This window comes from Dermacentor silvarum, chromosome 9 (genome assembly GCF_013339745.2).
Source record: "Dermacentor silvarum isolate Dsil-2018 chromosome 9, BIME_Dsil_1.4, whole genome shotgun sequence".
Lineage (NCBI taxonomy): Eukaryota > Metazoa > Arthropoda > Arachnida > Ixodida > Ixodidae > Dermacentor > Dermacentor silvarum.
This window is the reverse complement of record NC_051162.1, coordinates 137,483,403-137,506,965: the sequence shown is the minus strand read 5'-3', so window position 1 is coordinate 137,506,965 and position 23,563 is coordinate 137,483,403. Positions and strand designations below refer to the sequence as shown.

The 23,563-nt window shown below is 45.3% G+C and overlaps 1 protein-coding gene across 6 annotated transcripts; it reads right to left on the bottom strand.

Annotated features, from left to right (window-relative positions):
• Window positions 1-19: 19 nt before the first annotated feature.
• On the bottom strand, window positions 20-21,855 carry LOC119464437 (zinc finger protein Xfin). Of its 6 annotated transcripts, none has more exons than XM_049656074.1 (11): window positions 21,742-21,796; window positions 19,848-19,950; window positions 19,137-19,172; window positions 18,403-18,982; window positions 16,901-16,936; window positions 16,749-16,784; window positions 16,615-16,650; window positions 15,227-15,368; window positions 12,941-13,055; window positions 944-1,069; window positions 20-773 (listed from the first exon to the last, which is right to left on the bottom strand). In XM_049656074.1, coding segments are annotated over exons 3-11 (1,227 nt in total). In that variant the 5' UTR covers window positions 19,139-19,172; window positions 19,848-19,950; window positions 21,742-21,796; the 3' UTR covers window positions 20-619. The 6 variants fall into 6 exon arrangements, with proteins under 6 accessions (XP_049512031.1, XP_049512035.1, XP_049512032.1 ...); XM_049656078.1 differs by having other exon boundaries at window positions 18,499-18,982; window positions 21,742-21,788; XM_049656075.1 differs by lacking the exon at window positions 21,742-21,796 and having other exon boundaries at window positions 19,137-19,164.
• Window positions 21,856-23,563: the final 1,708 nt, after the last annotated feature.

The window sequence follows — 23,563 nt, the reverse complement described above, 5'->3', positions numbered from 1 at the left end:
ATGAGTGATGACACAGTAGTAAGCTTCAGATTGATTTTAATCATCTGGGACTCCTTTACCGCATGCCTAAATTCAAGTACAGGGGTTTTGCATTCATCAGAACACAGCCTCTGCAGCTGAATATAAAATAAATGAACATGTGCTCAACGCACCACCACGCGCTCAGCAAAACAACACCAAAGCCACTAATCCATTACAGTGTTAATTTTTTTCACTTTAATAATGCTCCTCTGCTTCTAAGGTTAAGCACTGCGATATGCTCACTGCATCCTGACTTTGTGTTCCGCCGTGACGTGACTCTAAGTGGCGCGTTAGTTCCGGTTTTTTAGAAAACCCTTTATCACATACTGGACAGCGGTGCTGGTAATTGCGTTTGTGCACCACTTCTTCATGCCTCCTTACACTCCTGATTCGTGGGAACGTCTTTCCGCACACTACGCAAGCAAGAGGCCTTCCCTCCGTGTGCTGGGACAGCATATGCTCAATGAGCATGTGCTTTTGCGTGAAGGCCTTGCCGCAGTTGGGGCACACATTGGCGGATGTGTCATCGGCCACATGCAACCTCTGGTGCCAAGCCAACTGAGATTGCTGGGTGAAACGCTGTCCACACTCTGCACACTCAGTGCACTGTTTCATCCGACTGCTCTCTTCCATCCAAGTGGTCTCTCAGGTGCCGGTCGCGATCTTCCCGCTGGCTGAAGCCCTTTTTACAAAATTGGCACTGAAACGGCTCCTCGCCTCTGAGGGTCCTTTCTTGCAAGATGAGACGGCTCCTGGAAATGTGCAGAATAGGACAGGATGTGAGTTGACGTACAAAGTTTGATACACATATCATAGTGTTCTCACATAAAAACAGCCCTTATTTTTCTTAAATTTGCATCTGAGTTTCTTGAGTGTGAACCCCCAGGACTAACTAAAAAATGTGCATCTACACTCATACAACCTTTCATCGAAGTGTTCTTTCCGGTGCCGGTCGAGATACTCCCGCTGGCTGAAGCCCTTTTGACAGAACTGGCACTCAAATGGCAGCTCGTCTCTGCGTGGACATTTATACGAGCTGAGATGGCTCCTGCAAAGTGCAGAGTAGATGGAAAGGATGCGAGTTGACATATAAACAGTGTTGGATACAAATATCATATATTCTCACATAAAGATAACCACTGTTTTCTTAAATTCGCATGTGAATTTCTTGAGTGTGGCACCTACGAAATAAATGTGTATCAACTTTGAAAAACAAGCGTATTTACACAATTGTAAGTCGACTTGAATGTAGATCGCCCCCCCCCCCCAAAAAAAAATTGCATGTCTCAAAAAAAAGGGGGGGGGGGGGCAAGAAAAACCATGCGAGTACATTTCACACAAGAGAAATTTATTGATGGGGTTGCTTAAAACTACTCATCGTCTCTGGAGTCAACCTCACTGGTACTGCTGCTGTCATAGCTGCTGCGGTCCCACAGCACATCGTCATCAAGTGTGAGTCCACACTTCGCGAACGACCGCACCACTACATCGCGCGGTACAACCGCCCACGCAGAGAGGACCCACCTGCACACAGTAGCCAGGGAGGCCTTCCTCACACGCCCACTTGGGGTAAGTTCACGGTTTTCTGTGGATATCCACTCGTATTCACGGCACAGGAGGTCCCTAAAAGGCTTGTTGACCCCTACATCAAGAGGCTCAAGCTGCCCCGTCAAGCCACCGGGGATTACGAGCACGTCGGTGCTCTCCTCCTGAAGCACCGCTTTCACCTTGGCGGTGAGGTGGCCCCAGAATGAGTCCAACACTAGCAGGTTGGGGATCTATCTCTTGAGGGATGTCCCCGGCCTCAGGAGCCACACCAGATGGTACCACTTCACTATTATCTCATCTGTCATGAAGCCCTTCGCATTCGCCCGTACCACAACGCCTTTAGAAAGCATTTCTTTAGGTATCGTCTTCCTTTTGAACACGACGTACGGGCAAAGCTTGGTGCCATCCCCCAAGCATGACAGCATGACAGTAATACGCAGCTTTTCATTGCCCGTTGTGAGCAGATTCACATCGCGTGCTCCCTTCACGCTCACTGTCGTATTGCTGGTCATGTCGAACTATACGGGAGTTTGGTCGGCATTGCCAATCTGGCCGAGCAAATACCGTCGGGAGTTTCAGAAAGTGCCTATGGAAGGCGAGGACCTTCCCTTTATATGCGGCCGGCAACTTTTGGCACACGCTGGTGCGTCGACGCAGGGAGAAGCCAGCCCTCTTCATAAATTTAGATGCCCAGGCCCTGCTAGCTTTGAAGTGACTCCATGGAATCCCTGCTTCCGCAGCGAAGACACGGGCTTGTTGCATGATCATTTCACATGTCACCAACAGTGATCGATCGCGTAGATCAGTCACGTATGCCGCAAGCTTCGTCTCCCCCCCAGCTCCGGAAAGTGTCCTGACTTCAGCCCGCGAAAACCACAGCGCTTGGAGTCGCATTAGAAAATTTCCTCGCCCTGAAGCCGCCACTGCCACACCACACGTTCACCGACTCCAAACTTGCGTCCTGCTGCGCAGTTGTTAGTTTCCTCGGCATGGAGGATAGCAGTCCGTTTGAACGCTGCTGTGAACAAGCGCCGAAAGTTCTTGGCACTCATGACAGACGCGACGATTGAGCACAACAGCAGAAGTGACAGATGCATGCGGCCAGTCGAGAAAAATCTTACCTCAAAGAAAAGCTCTTCCGCCAACTACCAATACCCACTAATGACGGCTCTTCCACCAACTACCAATACCCCCCAAACGGCGGCTCTTCCATCAATGATTGATGCTCCCACAAGAGCCGTGCGCTCGTGGTGCGCGCAATCAAAATGTGTGTAATACGGTAAATTAATACACTACGCTTCTACCGTAACCATGGAAACGTAGGTGCAAAGTTGAAACCACGCCGTAGCGCCCCTGATTTCTCGTTTCTCTTGCCGTTACTAGCGGTACACGGTTCGGTTTCGATTCTAAGTCGACCCCCCAACATTGGATTGTCAAATTTGAAAAAATGGGTCGACCTACAATCCTGTAAATACGGTACTTGCCACCATATGTGATGATCTTTGGAAGCATTTATTTAAGCTTCATTTGCTTTTAACGTGATAGCGTTAAGGGCCCCGTGTTGCAGAAAATCCGGTGTCGGCATTCGTGGCGGAGGAAATCATCCGCAACCACCCTGACCGCGCAGGCCCTCCGCGTGGCGCTAGGTGATAGTGCGAGAAAATCATTTCGAACCACCCCGACGGCGCAGGCCCTTCATTGTGGTGCAAGGACGTAGTGAACAAAATTTGAATTTCTCACAGTGAAATCCATCAGAAAAATGGTAAAGTACAACTTAAGCACAACCTACAGAAATGGTGGTGTCGGACAGTTATTTGAATGCACGAGAATACATCATTCTGTTAAGAGGAAACTCGAACACAAACCTCTTTTGCCAGCATTTCTACCATAACAACACCGGCTCACTTGGGGAGCCTACTTGCGAAAATCTTATCCAGATGGCGCTGGCATCCTCGTCATGTAAAATTGGGAATTGGCCTGCCACATGAGTTCCGGACATGCGTGCATCTATCTGGGCAATAGCAAACAATTAATCAAATAATTTAAAAATGTCCTAGGGCCTTCACATTTTAATATAAGACGACTTATATTGCCCCTGGAAAAACGTCTTCCCAGCAATGCATTTTTATTTAAAAGTGAAGCCGACTTTAAGGGGATCGGTGTAAGCTTGGTCTTTGTAAGCTGGCTTTCCCACGTTCTGTGTTGCTGTGAATGAAGCCTACTTGCCGGATGCGAACGGGTCCCGATAATGCTATCGCGTTCTACTCTTAAAGGCGAAGCTTAAGCGTCCTCCAATTTTTTCATTCGTCATCACTGGCACATAGCAAGGACTGCAGCAGTTGTAGATGAGTTCAATGCACGCATGCTGTTCAAAGATGAAGTCTGTATGTAGGCTTTGACTTCCCATTGCATTTAAATAATGCAATAAAATAACTGCCAGCATTTTCACGAAACACGTAAACAGAATGTTACCATCGACAGTGCCCTCATATGTTTGAGATGGTGTGGGAGTGACAAAAGCTCATTCCACAAATGTGTACAGTACATATGAGGCATGAAGTTTCTCATGGCAAAAAACAGTTTAAGCACAGGATGACACGTGAAAGACAAGGAATGCATTGCCCAACCTTCAAGTCTGAGACATCCTGAGCGCACAAGTGCACAGAAGCAAGCACTGCCTAACAGAAAGCAGCACAAGCTCTCACTCTGACCATGGGGAAAGCATGACAGCACAAGGCATGGGATGATGGGATAGAAATTTTATGATAACACTACCATAAGTTTCCCGTCAATTAATATGTAAGAACCCTGCTGATACATCCCACGTTTATAAGTTTTCCCGGCTATAACGTCACTGAAGCCGGTCTAAGCAAAGGGCTCCTATGTATTAGAATGATATATCATTCGCACATTATACATTGCGACTCTGGCGTATAACTACAAAAAAAAATATCACATGTACCTTCTATACTATGAAAAACCTAAAAGAAAGAAGTCAACCATGCTAACCACCCTCCTAGCTGTGCACACCCACTATCAACGCTGTTGGTGTGTCCTAGCAGAAATTTCATACACCTTACAATGTGTTATGTATTCACACTCTGCTGCACGACCGTGTGCTAATTTGGCCATAGAGTCGAGCAGAAATGATACCTTTCCAGCATGGTCGTCAGCCATTCAGAATGAAAATAGCCAAGCCTAGTCGATTCAGTAGATGCCAACCGCACCCAAACTGCAGGACAAGCGGAGCCATTAAGTTGTGAAGGCTGTATCAGCTGCATTTACTGTCTGTCGTGCATCCAGCGTATGTTCATTTGCATGCTTAAAAAGTGACACGGTCCCGTGCGACTTCTTAAGCAGTTTCAAGTGGTACCAACTCCACCCTCTATGTCTGCGCCAACGAGGGCAGCGATTAAGTGAGGGAAGCCCCAGAAAAACGACTTTTCCGAAGAAACCTATCATTCAACAGTCACAGCTTGGTCGACTTCTGTTGTGTCAGGAGATCAAGATTCGAAGCACACATTGACTGTACTTTCGTCTGTTTGGAGCGACAGCATGACAATGGTCGAAATACGGACTGAACGAGTTTGCCGGCAAATCTATGTGCAGACAGAAACGCGTTGGCAAACTGGGGTTGTATTATCAGACAATCACTTTTGAAGATACAGTAGAACCTCGTTGATACGTTCCCGCTTACTACGTTTTCCCGGCTCCTACGTTCATAATCGCGAAAAATAAACATCACCCCATAGAGGCATGTGTTAATAAGTTCCGGTTAATACGTTCCCGGAAAATACGATTATTCGGCAGCAACGTTCAGCATTGCGGCAAACTGCGGTCGTATGATACGTTCTGCAGCGAAAAATTATCATTGAGGTGTGCAAAAAGACCGCTCTCATGTGCTTGTGAAGCGCTAAGTGGCAGACGGCCCCCGCGCGGCTTCTCTACAGTGCTCAATTTCCCCCCTCCGCGACTTCTCTGCATTGCTCGTTCGCCCCCGCAGCTTCTCTGCAGAGCTCAATTTCTCCCCTCCACGACTTCTCTGCATTGCGCGTTCGCCCGAAGTGATGAAGCGCGGCAACAGCGGCAAGCGAATTCACCTTTGCGTTACCTCGCCCCTCGCTTCAACGCGAACTACTAAGCGGCGAAAACAGCGCGCGGCGGACTCCCCGTCGCAGATCGCTTTCAAGATAGGCCACCAACGCGATCGTATCGCCGAAGCGGAACGTCGTAGAATAGACACTCTGTTTCCGTCCACTGAAACCCTTCCGTGTTGTTATGCTGGCGAAAATCCTCTCCTTCTTATTGCGCCAGTACCACACGCAAGTTTTGGGTTCTCCGAACAGTACCGTAGATTTAGTGTCGCACTCGATTCTAACGCGCATGCGCAGTTATTTATTATTATTTCTTTTTGGCTCCAACGAATTAGCCGCACTAAAATTAGCTGTACAGTCGCGCCGCTTCTGCTGGTGGCGGCTGGAACATCGCAGAATAGACAAAGCCTTCCGTGTTGCTTTGCTGGCGAAAATACTCTCCTTCTGTTTGCGCCAGTACCGCACGCAAGCTTGGGTTCTCCGAATGGTACCGCAGATTTAGTGTCGTACTCGATTCTAACGCGCACGCGCAGTTATTATTATTATTTTTTTTTGGCTCCGCCGCATTAACCGCACTAAAATTAGCTGTACAGTCGCGCCGCTTCTGCTGGTGGCGGCTGATGCAAGGTTTAGTGCAAGGCTACACGCAGCTCAGTACTGCGCAGTGCGCAATTCGTGACAGTTGCGATCGGTAGCGGTAGCATGCAGCCGAGCATGGCGACGAGGAAGCGCAAGCCTTTGTCAATTAAGGACAAGCTGAATATCCTAGCGGCTGTCGACAGGAACCCGAACAGGAAGCGAATCGACACAGCGAACGAACTTGGACTGCCAGCGTCTACTGTGAATACCGTTGTGTCGAAGCGGAAAGAGATCGAGACGAACGCCATGGTATTCAGCGGCGCAACAAAGCAAGCTCGTGGAGCCCGTCATGGGGAGCTGGAGGAGGCGCTGTTGAAGTGGTTTAAGCAAGCGCGGGCCTCCGGAGTTAACTTCGACGGCAGCGTGCTTAAGGAGAAAGCACTCGAAGTTGCCGATCTTCTTGGAATTGACGACTTCACCGCCTCCAACGGGTGGATAAGTCGCTTTCGAGCTAGGCATGGCATCGCCTACCGGCAGGTGAATGGGCAGGCAGCAAGCGTGAATCTGGCCGACGTCGCTAAGTGGTTATTGCTGCTCCCCACAATAATTAATTCTTTTCATCCACGCGACGTTTACAACGCGGATGAACTAGGTCTTTTTTATCGAGTTCAGCCTAGCAAGTCGTTAAGCATGAAGGGCGAGTCCTGCCACGGTGGAAAAGTCAGCAAAGACCGAATAACTGTGTTGCTTTGTTGCAATGAAGACGGCAGTGACATGATCAAGCCGTGGATGATTGGGAAGGCGAAAAACCCAACATGCCTGCGGAACATCGCTCGTTTGCCTTGTATCTACAAGAACAACACGAAGGCGTGGATGACTTGCGAACTTTTTGAGTCCTTCCTGCGTTACCTTGACGGACGACTCGGATGCAAGGGGCACAGTGGCCTGCTGTTCTTGGACAACTGCGCTGCCCATCCGAAGGACACATCATTCCTTCACAACCTTCGTGTGGTGTTTCTACCAGCAAACACGACCAGCCACCTGCAGCCTCTTGACGCTGGTATCATCAAAAACACCAAACATTTGTACCGCAAGTGCATTGTGCGACGTTTTCTTGCTCGTGTGTCACGTGGCCAAGACCCCGGGAAACTATCAATTCTCGACGCAATGCACTACTTCAAGACTTCTTGGGAGAGTGTGAAGCGTGAAACAGTAAATAACTGCTTCAAGAAGTGCGGTTTTCGGCGTCAGCTTGCAGCCGAGGATACGGAGTGCAGCGAGGACGACCCCGTGGCGTGCGACTACGACATGGATGAAGAATTCTTGTCTACTGGTGCCGATGTGCCCTTCGCCGAGTTCGTCGCGATTGACAACGATGTCCCGACTTGCGAGCCGCAAAGTGTCGCCGAGATCGTAGCGGAGGTGGTGGGGGACGACACAGCGGAGGTGGTGGCGAACGAGGCGCCTGAAGACGGCGACGACAACGAAGGCTTGCGCCCACCGGCTACCTTCGCCGAAGCCCTTGCTGGCCTGGAAGCCTTGCAAAGCTTCTTTCGCACGAAAAATAACGAAAATGCGGACAATGGTCTGCAATGTGTGCAAAAGGAGTTGTTCCTGTCGAAGGGTGAGACGCACCAGCAGAAAATAACAATGTTTTGCAAGAAATAAATGTTTTCTGCCCTTGCACCTCAATATGGGCTTGTCAGCTTCAATTTTTACTGCGTTCGGATCGTACGTTTTCCCGGATCGCACGTTTATTTTTCGCGTATTTTTTAAAAACGTATGAACGAGGTTCTACTGTACCTTCCCTTTCGTAGCTCTAGACGTGTCGACAGGCGACAGCGATCTTGGCACTGTGCAAGCAATGTCTTCGCTTGTAGATGTCAATGTGCCTGGCTCTAGTCATGCAAAGTCTCGCAAAAGTGAAGTATCTTTGAAAATGATCATCCGCGAATACTGCAGTGAATACCACGCCTTTCCCAGTTCGCTGTAGAATAAGTCACTCATCTTCTGCCAAAATCTGGTGTTTCAAACTGTCCTATTTATCAGTCGATGCCTGTAAATCCTACAGAGGCTGAGTTGTGCGTAATGTCCACACTCAACCAACCTGTCTGAAAGGTCGATTGCAATACACAAAAATCGAGTGTTTGTAATGTTAAACACACGTGACAGGTTGGTTGAGCATGGAAAGGGTGTAGTGTATCATTCCTCTGTCCTGTGAGAAGTGGTACATTGGCCAAACCGGACGGTGTTTAAAGGACCACACAGCATCGTTCAGAAGGCAACTGTCGTCTAATTTGTGTCTACATTGCAAGGAATGCAAGTGAAAATCATCGCTGAATGAAGCTAAGGTGTTGTCAAGGCACAAAGCTAGGACTGCGCGGCACAGTGCTGAAGCATTCTTTATTCACAGGTCCGGTGACATGTGCATTGTGAGGCCGTCTGTGATGCCGCATAAACTAGAAATTGATTTTTTAGCTGCTAATCTTTAAGCTTTTACACATGTTTCTGCCATGGTATATATCTGTATTTCTGACAATAAACTACAGTTGCTAGTCTGCGGTTGTATTTTGTTTCTTTCACATCCCTTGTTTTTTTCACGCTATTTATTGTCAGTTTGTACGCAGTAGCAGACTTTGTCACTGCGAGTGCTCCCCGACGTAGCGGCTCAATGCAGGGATCACACACACAGCGCCTGGACGCCGCAATTCTCAGATTGGCGCTCCATTGGCGGGGTCCGCCTCTGCCAGTACAAAGTTCATCCAGGTCAACATGACCAATCGAAATGATAATGAGACGCATACAGAGGGAATGGCAACAAAAGCAGTATGTATTTCGCAAAGTGCAAAAGCATGTATGAAGATCAGGTTGATTAGCCGCTGAAAGGCACGTAGATCGCATTGGATACGTGGCTACGACTCACACCGCTTAACAGCAGTCAATCTAACCCGCATGCGTGATCTCGAGTGGCCTGTAACCACATCGGCAAGTGTCGAATCCTTATCATGGCAACACTGCCTATGCCATTAGGCCTAGTCGGCGCTGCTTCAAGCATCAGCGACTAAAGTTGCAGTTAATCAAGACTGATCTACTTGGAAAGCTGGCAAATTGCCTCGCAAACAAAAGTGAGTGCACAGAATGGCAACAAGGTTGTTCACGGCAACTATCATTGTGGCACATCATACAGTGGCCTCGTGTTCCAGACACTGTTCACAGATGCATACCGGTCTCTTTTTGTAGCTTTGAGCAACCCGTCCCAAGACCAGCTTTGGATTTACATGGCGGGCGTGGAAGTGTCATGGCCAGTTGCATGCATTTGCGCAAACGGCGGATGAACGAAGAGGGCGAGGTAAGGGGGAGCAAGCATCACGTGAACTTGCCTTGACAGATGGCAAGTCACACTGAACCTGACAAAAGAAAGTTTTAGCATGTCCAGTGTTCCGCGAAACGCTGGCGAGCTGGCTGTTTTGTTGGATGCGCTTGTTGGATGATGATGATTTGCATCCCCTTTGAAACGAGGCAGTGACAAATAGTTACCTAGCCTGCGTGAGTTAATTAGGTATGCTATCCGTGCTTTCATTCTAGCATTTTTGTATATGCATGTTTTGTTGGATGCGCTTGTTGGATGATGATGATTTGCATCCCCTTTGAAACGAGGCAGTGACAAATAGTTACCTAGCCTGCTTGAGTTAATTAGGTATGCTATTCGTGCTTTCATTCTAGCATTTTTGTATACGCCTCCTTGATATTTTTTTTCTCTCCCTCAAAACTTCTCTACCTTGTACCGCTACCTATGCCTGTAACGGATCCGGTCGTATCAATCGAAGCTTGCTTTTTATCGACCAATACTCTTAACGTCTCTTGCTTATCTCGATGGCTGACCGGTTGATGCTTCCGTCCCCTTTAAACCCAAGCGCTTCTGGAACATGTACGTTACCTACACGTCTCACTGGGTGGATACCTTCGCATTCCATTAGGATGTGCCGAGTGGTCTAAAGATTTTTGCTGCAGCATACACATCTTATTGCGAATATTTGCTCCGGTATGTTTTGGTCCTTGGGCAACCAGCTTGAGCCTCAAATAGCAAGGCACTGCCCTTTGTGTTATCGTACCGATTTTCCCTTCTAATTTTGTAGTATGCTGCAAATCTCCATGGTCTTCTTTGCTTCCATTCTTTGCATCAAATTCACTGTCTCTATTTCTCTCACTTTCTTTCTGATAACTCCTGGTTGTCTATTTAAAGTTTCGATTATCCCGTACTTGGTTGCCAACTCTCTTGATCTCTTCCTCCATTCTGTGTCCATGATTTTCAGGTACAGATACTTGAGCACTTTAGCCACCCATTTATTTAGATATATGTTCCTGAGTCTTTCTTCAAAACTAATTTTGCTCTATGCTTCTATGACTTCAAAAGAGATTCAACCCATGTCTCCCCAACCCATGAAAATTGATGATCATGATGATCTGTGACCTTTCCCTTTGTAACGGGCGGGTGAACTGTTACGCTGGTCTGAATATATAAATAAATCTAACAAAATAAAAATAAAAAAGAGTAAATGCACAAATATAGCGCGCACTGTCTCGTCACCTATCCATTGTTCACTATAGACTCAACCCATGTCACCCTGCACTGCCTTATTTGTGGTTTTACCGTAGGCTCCCAAAGCCAACCGATCTTTGGTCAACTTCCAACCAGACTTTAAGCATAAAATGGCATTTGCGAATATTAGCGTCAGGCACTAGTATTCCTCTCAAGATTCCACACACCACCTCATATTTATTGTGGCCCCAAAGTGCTCATGTGTCATTATTGCTGCCCCCCCCCCATTTCACTTCCCCTTTATTTTTCAGATTATCTCGGTGGGTGCTTGGGTAAGTCTTTCCTTCGTTAATCTAGGTGCCTAGGTATTTATATTGCTTGACTATGGGTATGACTTGCTGTTGAATTGACACCACATAATTACTCGTCTCTTCATTAATGGTCATACTTCCCGATTTCTCTGTGCTAAACTTAAGGCCTACATTTGTCACTGCATTTCCACAGATATTCGCAAGTGTCTGTAAATCTGTTGCATTGTTCGCTAGTAGCACTATGTCGTCCGCATACATCAGTCCAGGGACCTTCTGTTGCACCATATGTCCTTTACGCATGTAGGATAAATCAAACCCTAATTCACTGTTTTACTGTCGTCTTTTTATGCCCTTAACATCAAGCGTGAACAACAATGGAGACAGAGGGACATCCTTGCTTCAGTCTTTGGTGAATTTCCACCACTACATTTTCGGCCTTCCATACAATTTGTAATCGGTTGTCCCTATATATCTCTCAGCAGCTCCACAAAATCGTAATATGTGCAGCACTGATTTGTGCAGGCTGGTGAGCAGCCTGCACAGTACAGCCACCTAGAGGTGTAGCGTTGAACCAGCCAAACACAGAGCTAATATTGCTGCAACCAAGTGCAAAGCATTTTAAAGTTTTCAAGAGATGTGTTCATGATTACGCTGCTGCCGGAAATTTACACCAGCAGCAAAGTAGAATACACTTGGTTACTGCTATATTAGCTCTGTGCCGTGAGGTGGCTGGACCCCTGCAGGCCACTCATGTTTACGCCTACATCTACTCGGCAAAAGCCCAGTGCGCCTGCATTCAACGGAATAGTGGACATGCTAAAACTCTCTGATGAAGCGACGGGGACGGCACCTACTCTTTACCGTCGGTGCCGCCTACATACGAATCAGTGATCGAGTCAGGTGGTGCACCGTCGTTTCACTTGTCATACAGATTGGCCTTAAGATAACCCACCAGCCATAAATTCAGGATAGCCCTTCTGTATTTTGGAGAAAAACTGGAAAGCAAAACTTTTTATGCAATAAATAAAAGATTGCCACAAAACGCAAGTCTACTATTAAAGAACCTCAATGGCATTCAGTACAAGAGAACGTCACTAATTCATTAGTTTCAGATGAAAAGTCCACTTGATTCTATTCAATAGAAATTCATTGGATTCAAAAAAAATATTTTCCAGTCCTCATCACCATCACTAAGCTTTAATTAGTGCTGGTATACTAATTTGGTGTTCCGTTTCACAGGAGTATATCTTGATTTCTATGTACCTGAGTTACTCATAGCTCGCTACATTCTTGTTATGCAATGGTAGAAGACTCCTGAGCATGTGCAGCACCACATTTCCTTGCTCTAAATTTGTAAGCATTAAACTTTGTGAAAAATATCTAATATTCGATTTAATATTCTGCTCTTTCTTTATTGTTTCGATTTGTTCGGTATTCGCACACCCTTAATTGCAAGTTGTTAAGAATCCCGTGATGATGTTCAGCTGAAACTGAGTGACAGTCCGTGCCAGGCACCTACTACTGCTCCTCCTTTGCATGCATGAGACAGGAGAAGTTGTACGCCTTACTCATTTGAGCCTGCAATCAAGGCTTGCAGCTGTGGAGCAGGCACAAGCCTTATTGTAGAAACAAAAATGTAGTATTACAGCAGTAACACTGCAAAACACTTTTGGAGCAATTAAAACTCTGCTCTGCTATGCCGAGAGGCTAACATAGTATAAACAAGTCTTCCTCTCAGTGATATGGTCTTGCTGATAAGTAGCTGAAGCGCAATGTCACAAGACAGATTGAAGCAGGACACTGTTAACTTCAAAATAATGGAGTATGGGCATTATAACATTCCTGACCTCTGCTTGTGATCCTGCCACAGGTGTTCATTCAACACATCTTCCTTCAAGAACAGGTCACCACATTCCTTGCAGGGATAGACCGTATGCAGAACAGTGGCGGTCATTTCATCCTCTTGAAACACAGAGTGAGAAGAATAAGACATTGTTTGAGAAAAGCTGTGAAAAACAATTTTATGCAGAAACAAAGTTGAAGCCTTTCATTTTCCTGGTACACTGTTTGTTACTATACTTTGCATATGGGCACGGTCGGCAATAAAAAACAAACAGTAACAAAAAAAAGCATATGACCATGTACAATGCAAAAGCATCCACATGGATTGCCTTCTGTTCCTACTTCTCACGCTGCCTTCAACAGTCCTGATGCTGCACCTACTAGATCAATCTTCCATCCTAGCCAACTGTATCTAGGAAGCATCACACAAAGCTTTGTCAGGCCTCACATATAACACAAAGCTGGCTAAGCAAAAGTTATCCAAACAAAATTTGTAGACCTAGTACAACAAGCTTACTGATTCAACAGGCCCTGCATAAGCACAATATTATTTTTGTGAACTGTAAACTGGAACTGGCGGCTACAACAGCCCTACCGGTTGCTATGCAGAAAATGGAATAGCAACATTCCCACAACCAAATGAAAGGAAATGCTGAATAGTTAAGAAAGCTCTCCACACAGAAAATGACCTAGATTGTTCACATTCAGTGATGTTCGCATTCATTATTACGTCTTGCTTGCGCATTAATTTTCACAAATTCCCGACAAATGCCCGAAAACTTCATTATAAAGAGGATTTTGTTATATGAAGGTTCGGCACGAAAATTCGAAAAAGAAACGCTTACGTAAGTAAGCAAAAGGGTAACAGACAGCAGAGCTCACCCAAAACATTTATTTCGCGGTAAAAAACTGCGTGATCTTGCTTTGTTGTTTGTTCATGATGGACGGCAGCACTGACCGTTCGTACGACATCAATGAACACAATGCTGCTCCGGAGAGTGCCGGCTTGGCGGGCTAGGCCAGCTGCAGCAAGCGGCGGGATCAGATTTTAATGAAGGGAGGGGAAAGGTCACGCCCACGGCGGCAAGATCGCCGGGTCGAGGGATGCAGGCTCGCCTCGCGCAAGCTTGCAGGCACGCACATTTGCGCTCGCTCTCGCCTCGCAGTCGCCGTGAAATCGAGCGTGCCAAGCGTGACACCGCTGCTTTGCATTCCGTCGCAGCGGAGAAGGTGCTTCCGGTTCTTGCTCGTGCAAAAATGACAAAATTTGGGGTGAAATCTCTATGTTGGCGATGGGGAAAATTCATTATTTCGAGGGGGGTCTCCCGCTGCCACTTCGTTACGTAGAGATCTCGAATACATGTGCTTCTATGGAGTAACGGCGGGGAATAGAAAAACTTCGTTATATCCAGGAATCATTATATGGAGGTTCATTATAAGCAGGTTCAACTGTATGAATAGTGTATAATATCCTATTCGAATTTGAAACTTGAATATTTGCCCACCCTTGCTCTCGAAACTTCTTTCGAAGAACCGAGCTCAACCATAACTTGTGCAATCTGCCACATTCTGCCAGCTCATAACTAACTGTTCACAACAAAAAGAAACCGCAGAATTAAGGCGTAGTGCTTGCTGCTCATTAGCTTCGAAAAAGCTGGCATGCTGATGAGTGGGTCTAAAGACCAGTTGTGACAGGGAGAGGCCTTCATCCTGCAGTGGACATAAATATAGGCTGATGACGATGTCACATAAAGCCCCTTTCATAGTAACATCCAGGAAAACGTAAACATCACTTGGTGCGACTTCTTTCCTATCATGAATGCGGGCGGACACAGAAAGCGCGCAGGCAGCAAGCACCTGCTGATGGAAGAAATTCATCCCTTCCACAATGATGTTGACAATCTCTTGAGGAAACAAGCGTTCAAAATTTCCAGCTCGCTCAATTCTGCAGATATGTTAAGAGTTTCATCTGCTAGATGCCACTGACTTGAATTCATACAACGTCGGTTTGAAGTCACCTGCTGTTCCAAGTTCGGTCACAAATAAAATGCACCCATTACATATGAAGTGGCTGTGAAGCAAATAACATTGGCCATGCTGTGTTACATACTCCCTTATGCTATTTGAAGCAAACAAAAAAAAAAGAACACTGCCATTCCCGGATTACTGCTTTGAGGCAATACCAGATGTACAAACAAACGGGGTGTACAAACCAGTCTACCTGGTTTTTTTTTTTCTTTTATGAGGCCCATATTTACTCCCTTGCCATCAAAAAAAAAAAGCACACTCACCGCTTTCATCCTCCCATGCATCACCAGCAGGCTCGCAGACCAGCATGCTGTCATCTTCAACAAGAGGAGTCAACGCCCCTTGTGGCAAGCTGGACTCCACTAGCGACTTCTCTCCTTGGGCATTCACAAATGCATCTGATGTCTATTCACACGCAAAGAAAAGCAGCATCAGCAAATAAAGCCTCAGGTGCAATGCAAGTGAGGAATATCCATCAAGTGCATAACAAGCTGACACAACAGAGTCAATATGGTTTCATTCAACTCTTTTGAATTGATGAAACCAGACGACTCATAATTGACAGCTGGTTCTGACAAACAAGTGCAATTCGCCATGCAACAATTAATTCCGTGGAGCAATAAAGGTTAGAGTGCCACAAGTATAATTTTGATGCTGCACAGTCACAACAAAAATGCCGCTAACATCAGCGAAAAGTTTTGGTTACTTACAAGCACGTTATGCCTGCACTCACTTCTGCACTCACTTCTGCACTAAAAAACAAACAAACAAAGCAAGCAAGCAAAAAAGTTCCTCTTAGAGGTTGCAGGGACTTGAGAGAGGGTGCCAAGATGCTGCCATGGTTCATCAATAGACCACATACATGCAAATCCCAGGAGGGGAAAGGGCAAGCATGTGAAATGTAGTGGCAACGTCAAACAGGAAGCCCACTACACAACCACGTACAAAGCATAGAAGGACAGTGGAGACTTGTTGCAACAGAGAAGTTGCTTATGTTATCACTTAAAAACAGTACGGAATCAACGTTATCCTACGACCTTAGCTATTAGGTACGGGCACTAAATAGGAACAATTAATTTAGACTGGTAATGTGTTATTCCAAAACACCCATTTTCATTAAGATGACGAGCAGGATAAATAAAGGCCAAGCTTCTTGCATTTTCAGTTTCACGCAAGAATCTCAAGAGGCAGAATGGCAAGTGTTACATTATTGATTTCAATGTATTTTCTCGCATTTGGGGCATTCTAATGCAAGAACAGTTCTCGAAACTTGCTAGTTTGTGTCTTCGGTTTCTTTAGAATGTAGCACAGTACTTCTTTACAAATAAACAATTAGCCAGACTCGAGTAGGCACTCTCAACATATGTGACATCACAATGAGTAGGGATAGGACCAATGGAACGTGTTTCGTTTGTCATCTCTTCCGATTTAGCAAGCGTCCTCTGAAGCAAGAGTGCCTGTTTTGGTACTGTACAAATTTGACTACTGCAACTTAGCTTAATATTCCTCTTTGGTGTCTCATTAAAGAAATAATGTAAAAAGTTTAGCTCTCAACAGGCCTAAATGAGTACTATTTAAATGTGCCTGGGTACAAACAAAAATTTCAGGTTCCAAAACTCCAAGCAATATTAAAACAAAGCCGGAGTTTTACCTTCAAGGAGTATTCAGTCTGTACTTCACAAGTCCTCTGCAAATCGACAAGGCAAACTTCATTACTTACATACCGACACTTCAATATGAACAAGAATGCAACATTAATTGGGAATGCTTCACAATTTATCTTACCTTTAAGGCAACATCAGTCTGCACACAACCGTCAACCTAGAAGCAAATTTTTTTTGTGTGTGTGAAGACAAGGTGGCGTCAGTTACAGGAAGTAAAGCTGGGATGAAAAATGGTAGCTAAAACGTCTCAAAAAACAACAACAAAAAGATCACCTTTCCAACTTCTTCTGTCTGCCCACAAAAGTCAACCTGTGAGGGAGATAATTACCACAGAAAGTGAAAGGTGCTTATTCAACCTGCTACCATAAACAAATTTATGTCTTGACCATGGCTATGCCTGTTTTGGACATAAACAAAATCCGAAGAGATGTGAAGAAACACATTAGGCAAAACAAGATTTGTTGTGTTTGAGTAACTGTTTATAGAAGCCCTATTTAAAACACCGTAATTTAGAGCACAAACATTGATTTTGGCACATACTATGTTTTGGGGTAAATTTCTGTATTTGTGTCATTTAAAATGTGTTCAGGGAACACATCTGAATCTGCTGTTCGCCAACTTTTGTTCATGAAGTTTTTCTCTGAGGCTACACCCAAAACCTTTTAAGCCTTGAAAGTCAGGGCTGCAACACAGGAAAAAGAGACTTGTGAACCACATAGGAAAATGGTTTTCAACTAGCTGCAAAACATGTTCTTCACTTGTAAACCACATAATGTTGCTAGCAAATAGCAAATGGCATGCCAATAATCCTGAACTTGCCATGGTATGCATTTCATTAAGGGCACTGTGCAGTACACTAGAGCACTGCAGTAGCTGGTATTAAAATTGTTCCCACAGTGTTACAAGATACAAAACATTTCGTGGAATTGCAGCTCATTGCTGCAAAGGCCACACAGCTTACAGTTTGGTGTTCTCACGACTTGGATTTTCTCAAGGTGTCTGTTTAGAGAAAGACGATGAGCAAAATGACAAGGTGAAAGCAGGAGTCAACGTTTTGACAAGTGGACTTGTCTTTTTCAAGTCCACTTGTTGGAACGTTGGCTCTTGCTCTCACCTTGTCATTTTGCTCGTCTTCAATTTCCATCTGCCGCCTTCCCTATGTTTTCCCTGTTTAGAGAAAGGTTACACTCAACGTCTGAACCAAGTGATAGGAAATGCCCTCATTTTAACATTACTGAAAGGCTCCCTCCACCATGAGCACTTATCTTAATAGGTTGCACCAACTGCAAATACCTGTCCTAATAGTTCAATGCATCTAACTAATTTAACTTCACATCAGTGCTTTTTATGTTCACAGAGATTAATGGCATGGCACTTCTTTGTAGTCAACGGCGACATTGCAAGTATTCATTGCAAATATTGCCAAGAACTCGTCCCTTAAATTTCTTTCTCTTCTAACCTTTATAGAAAGGTGGGGCAAAGCAAGACAGAAACTTGCATATCGATGCTATTTCTCATTTTTCCATATACTCGACAAACTAAGAGTACACTAGTGTTCTTTGTCATCGCGTCTTGCAATCACAAATAATAACAATGCTGGGTGCTGCCAAACACACGAAAAATAGGGATATGTGAAGCCTATTATGTCTCATTTTACCCCAACCATGGGAAAAAATTAAAGCATGTGGGGCAAAATGAGAAACCTCCATAAAAAACAGTCCGAAGCTGGTATTTACAGTTAAAGCAAGTGAAATGGGCACCGTGGGTTTATGCAGATTTGGGACACTAGTTCCGTCCGTGCTAAATATGCAACCTGGTGTGAGGCGCTGATCATGAATTGTAGCCTCCAGGCGATTGAAGAACTGATTCACCTGTGACCTGCGCAGCGACTGAGCCCTGGAAAGGGAATGTCCTTCGGCCTTCTGGAGAGTAATATCCTTCTTGTGACGTTTCATGAATGAGTATAGCCAGTCTCTCCCTGCCATTCTATTTATCCTGTTGAATGGATGTGCTATTTTGTTTGCCTCGCAAAATGCAAAAACAACCTTTTGGACATCTTTGTAAGTGAGCCCCGAGAGAGACTTTTCCATGCATACAATGTGGTCGACCAGCATTCTTTCTTGTTCTTCAGTAAGAACTCGTCGCTTAGATCCAAGCTGAGCCTTGTAAAGGGATTCGATACAGCAGTTCTCTAACTTCTTGGCCCGTCTACACAGCGCGTCCTTAGGCACACGAAAAAGCCGAGATGCAAAGCGGACTGAATGAAGATTTTGCGCTACGCTTTCCAGTGCTTTTCTCATGTCTTCCTCTTGCCAGCCACCTCTGTTTGTTTTTCTTTTGTATGTTCTGACCATCCTAGACAAAGAGACAAAAAATTATACTTTAGGAACAAGCACTATATTCACACAATGATTGAAATGTAATTTTCTTTTGTCACAAGAAGGACAGCGAAGGCCTGGAAACTTCACAAATCCTGCCTAATGAACAAAGACATCAATACTATACTTACATTGATTCTTCAGGATTTCCGGGTGCTGCTGCAGGCCTCCAAAAAGAAAAACAAAGTGCAGAATTTGCTGCGTTTTGAGTCACTCCACCAGCTCACATGCAACCACCTTGTTTTTTTCCTGTAGATTATTTCCACTAATCCTAAAGATTATTTTTACTTCACTTGAAGCAGGAAGCTAGAAACACACTTCACCTACACCTTGAAGCTATTTTGGTGACTGGTTTTTATGACAGATGGCATTAGGTGAATTATGTTGAATTTTGCTCCATGTCTCATTTTGCCCCACTTTCCCTGAACTACTTCATGCATTGAGCACTAAGTGCTTTATTTCCCTTTACCAAAGTATATCATACATACATAAATGTGTCGTTCACATTTAATATCATAGTTTATATTTGATTGTTAGTGAATCAACTGGTGAAACGTTCATGAAAATTTGTATTTCAGTCCTTCAAAACAATCTGTCAAGTGGGGCAACATTGTAACAATAAAAAAAAAAGCTTTTGTCACATCTGGCAAGGTTTATTTATGGTTCAGTGACTATAATGTGTTGCTGGTGAACAAATGATCCCTGGTTTGGCTATACCGAGTGACACAGTACTTTTCACATCGCCAATGCGCTCTCATGACATATGCTATAGCAAGGAATATCACACATCCACAACAAAAAGGTCAAGGAAAATAAGCACAAAACTGAGAGCAGTGACAGACCTCCAAGCCTCTAGTGGGATACATGATCCTGTCTGGAGCACAGTCCCCTTAATGCAAATTCAGCACTCCATATCATCCAGCACCATCATGTTGGCTGACAACCCTGCACAAGAGAGGGCAAGACAACAACTCAAAATGTTGATGCAAACTTACAACTCTCAAGTTAGAGGCAAACACCATGAGCACACTTTGCTGGTATTCATGAGCATGGTACAACACGTCAAGCACATTGTATTGCTCTGGACAAATGAAGTGCAAACAAGCAAGTATAACATAGAGTACATTTTGGTATTATTAACTCCACTGCGTACTCTTGCTCTGCTACATATCAGGTGCCCCCCTCCTCCTTCCACCCCCCCCCCCAAAAAAAATGTGCAAATCACACCGAGCAGAAATCATGCCAACATCAAAACGAAGTGACCAATGCAAAAACAAAACACATTTCAGTTAGCCCCAGCTTGCCCATGTTTCTTTCTCTCGGTTAGGACAACCTATCGTCACACAAAAACCGACTGCTGGGCCAAAGATTTGACAAAAACTCCCTATGACCCACCTTTCCAAGTGCACCAAGATCACAAGGCTATGGTGTATACCTACATTTGCACTCCTTATCCTTAGAAAACTGCATGCATAAAGCCAGTTGTATATCGCGGCTTAACAATTAGCTCACAATACTGACCTCCACATGGCAATTTCAAACACAAATGTACAGTCGTCGTCAATGTGAAAGAGAACTAGGGGCTAAACACACATGCCCTCCATAAAAGTGTTCCAATGATAGCAACAGTTCAATGGGAAAACTTACTGTTATGTATGAAGTTCCTGGATATGAACTCATGGACTACGAGTTATCGACGTTTAAAAAAAATTTGCTGTTCCCTTTGATATTGATGACGACTGTACTAGTGCACTCTAATCCCACAACATAAAATCTTCAATGCTTTCGATACCAGTAAGGGCTGTGATCCTGTAACGGACAAGACTACAGACGAAATAAATAATTATGCGCTTTACCTAAACGGGGAAAAAAACATTTCCCTCTTGTATCCGCATTTTACGTCGACTACACAGAAAAAGGCGTATTTTATCTACAGTTTTACATTTTAGCAACCTTTAAATGCTGTATTTTTTCTTTCTTTAGTTTACCACAAACTTGTACGCCACAAATTTATCATTGTTCTTTTCCGAATTATAAGGACGCATCTGCACGCTTTTGCAGATGCGTTTAAAGATACACAAATGACAAGCGAAACACCGTGTAGTTGTAATGCTAGTTTCATTGAATACCTACTGCAATGTTAAAGTAAGCTTTCAGGCATCTAAATGTGCCTCACCAAGAATATTCCTCCAATTTCAGAAGACTAGAGACAAAAATAAAAACTTGACATTGGCATGGCTTGACAAGCATGCTATGCCAATCACGAAGAAGTAGTTTAATGATTTGGAAATGTAGAGAGGTCGGCCGGAAAATGGAACATCTGGCCTGCTACTCTACGTAAGGGAAGGGGAAGAGGGGAAGAAAGAGGGTCACAATGGGGGATGACAATGGGATATGCCAATCAAAAATTTTAGAAAGCCGAAGATTTTGAACTTGCGGAGTCTGTAGGTAGGCCCGTCATTCAACTCCGCCGTGGAGGACGTTGCACACTGGGAACACGGTAAGCATTTACATTCCTCAGCCTCTGTATTAGGGACTAATATCCCATTAAACATGTTCTCCCTCATCATTGCATTCGGCAATGAGAACAGCAGTGATACACGCGTGCAGCTAAGCGTGTGCTCGCTAAGCAGCATCTAGCCGCGCTACAGTGAGCGTCCACCAGATCCAACCTGCGATGTTTAGAAATGATCAAACCTACAAAATTTACACGAAAGGGAAAGCCAGACTGCTTACATCGCTTACATCCTATACGCTTTTCTTGACCGTTCATAAGCTCAACGTATCAAATAAATTGACCCCACCGCGTAAACACGACCGTGTAAACTGCAGTAAACAACCATAAGGCTACTAACATGGCTCGACTTGGCTTTCAGCGACTGCGCTATACATAGTAACCATGACGACCATGGAGCGTTTCCGGCCAAAGACAGCTTCGCATTTCGGTTTGGCAACGCACTGGTTCTTAGCTACTGCTGCTGCTTAATAATAATGTGCATATTTCGTTTCAAATCTTAGACGAAGAAAATATTTTGTGCTTACCGTTGTTCTGTTGCCTAAATTCCGCAGAAATATTGCATTTTATGGTCCAGAGCAGTCCAGAGCATTCAGTGGGTGTTACACTTGGCGTTGTTCAGATAAAACTTTTAATTTGCCTTCATCGGAGCACCTCACAGTTATGAGATGTTGATTAAAACATGGAGTGTATACGTCACTTCTGTTGTCTGCAATGTGGAAAAGCATGGCCTTTGGGATTGTTTTCTATTTATTCCGAGGGGCATGTATTCGAGAAACGCAGACCGAAAGCAACTTCGCATTATTCGTTTTTAAAAATTGAGGCGGAACCCATCTCACGATGACTGTCTACATAATATCAATATAGCGACACAACGTGCGTATTGCCACCGTCGAAACGTACGAGAAGAGGCGTGTGCTGCAGCGGGACTAGAGATGGATGGATGCTATGAGCGTCCCTTTGAAACGGGGTGGTGGGTTGCGTCACGAAGTTACTTTGCCTTCCCTAAGAACATTCAGTGCCATCTAGCGCCGCCGCCGCGAAGCCTGCTCGTGGCCTCCGAAACGCATGGCGCGCCGGAGCGTGCAAACGTCGAGAAACGCGCCAAGCGGCAACCGGGCTTCTCTATCGATGATGATGATGATGATGATGATGATGATGATGATGATGATGATGATGATGTAGCGGCCAGCCCCTTTGTAACGGGTGGACACACGCAATGTCCTGGCCTGGAGGGTTTAAACAAATAAATAGATAAATAAATAAAAAAAGGGAGAAAAGGAGAAATAAAAGACAGAAAGGAAGGAAATGTGCACTTCGGAGGTCACTATGCAAACTAGAGTCACATCCGGCGCACACTGGTCCACCACTCAGTCGTCAGTCGCTTTTTGGTGGCCACTACAGCGCAGGTCCGGCCGACGTTGCGTCCATTCGCGATGTGGTTTCCATCTTCTGCCTCGAGCAAGTGAAAACCGAGTGCCCGAGGGAGATCTGTGTCCTCTGCCGGAGCAGTCTGCAGGCCAGCGCATCGAAGGATGAGATGCTCTTGCGTCTCGGCCTCCACCCCGCAGAGCCTGCACTTGGTGCACATACCGGTGTCTTGGAAGCGGCTGCGGTATACGAGAGTGCGCAGTGCCCCTGCCCTCGCCTCGAACAGGAGGCTGCTTCCAATGCTGTTGTCATAGAAGCACTCCGCACTGATCCCTCGTTTGTTTCCCCGGTAGAGTTCAAGGGTGGATTTCGACTCCATTTCCTTGCTCCAGATGGTGGTTTCCGCTTCCTTCACGCGTCGGCGGACCTCGATCGACCACTTGGTTGCAGTGTCGGCCTCGATTTTTTCACCAAAGAAGCCGTACTTCTTCTCGATATGGTACACTCGGCGTGTCCAGTCAGTTCGCATGCATGTCGCCGAGAGATACTCGAAAACTCGGCGAGCCCATTGCGTGCGTGGTAGGAAGAGGTGTGTGTCACCTCTTCTTTCGTCCTTGTCTTTTCATGCGCTATAAGCCTCACGATAGGAAGAGGAGACGGCCACGGTAGGCG

Excerpts from the sequence above, each read along its gene's own strand:
- LOC119464437 (XM_049656074.1), bottom strand. Across the intron at positions 16,785-16,900 it reads AGACAGAAGAAGTTGGAAAG|GTTGACGGTTGTGTGCAGAC; the intron begins GTGATCTTTTTG and ends ATTTGCTTCTAG. Across the intron at positions 16,651-16,748 it reads AGACTGATGTTGCCTTAAAG|AGGACTTGTGAAGTACAGAC; the intron begins GTAAGATAAATT and ends GTCGATTTGCAG.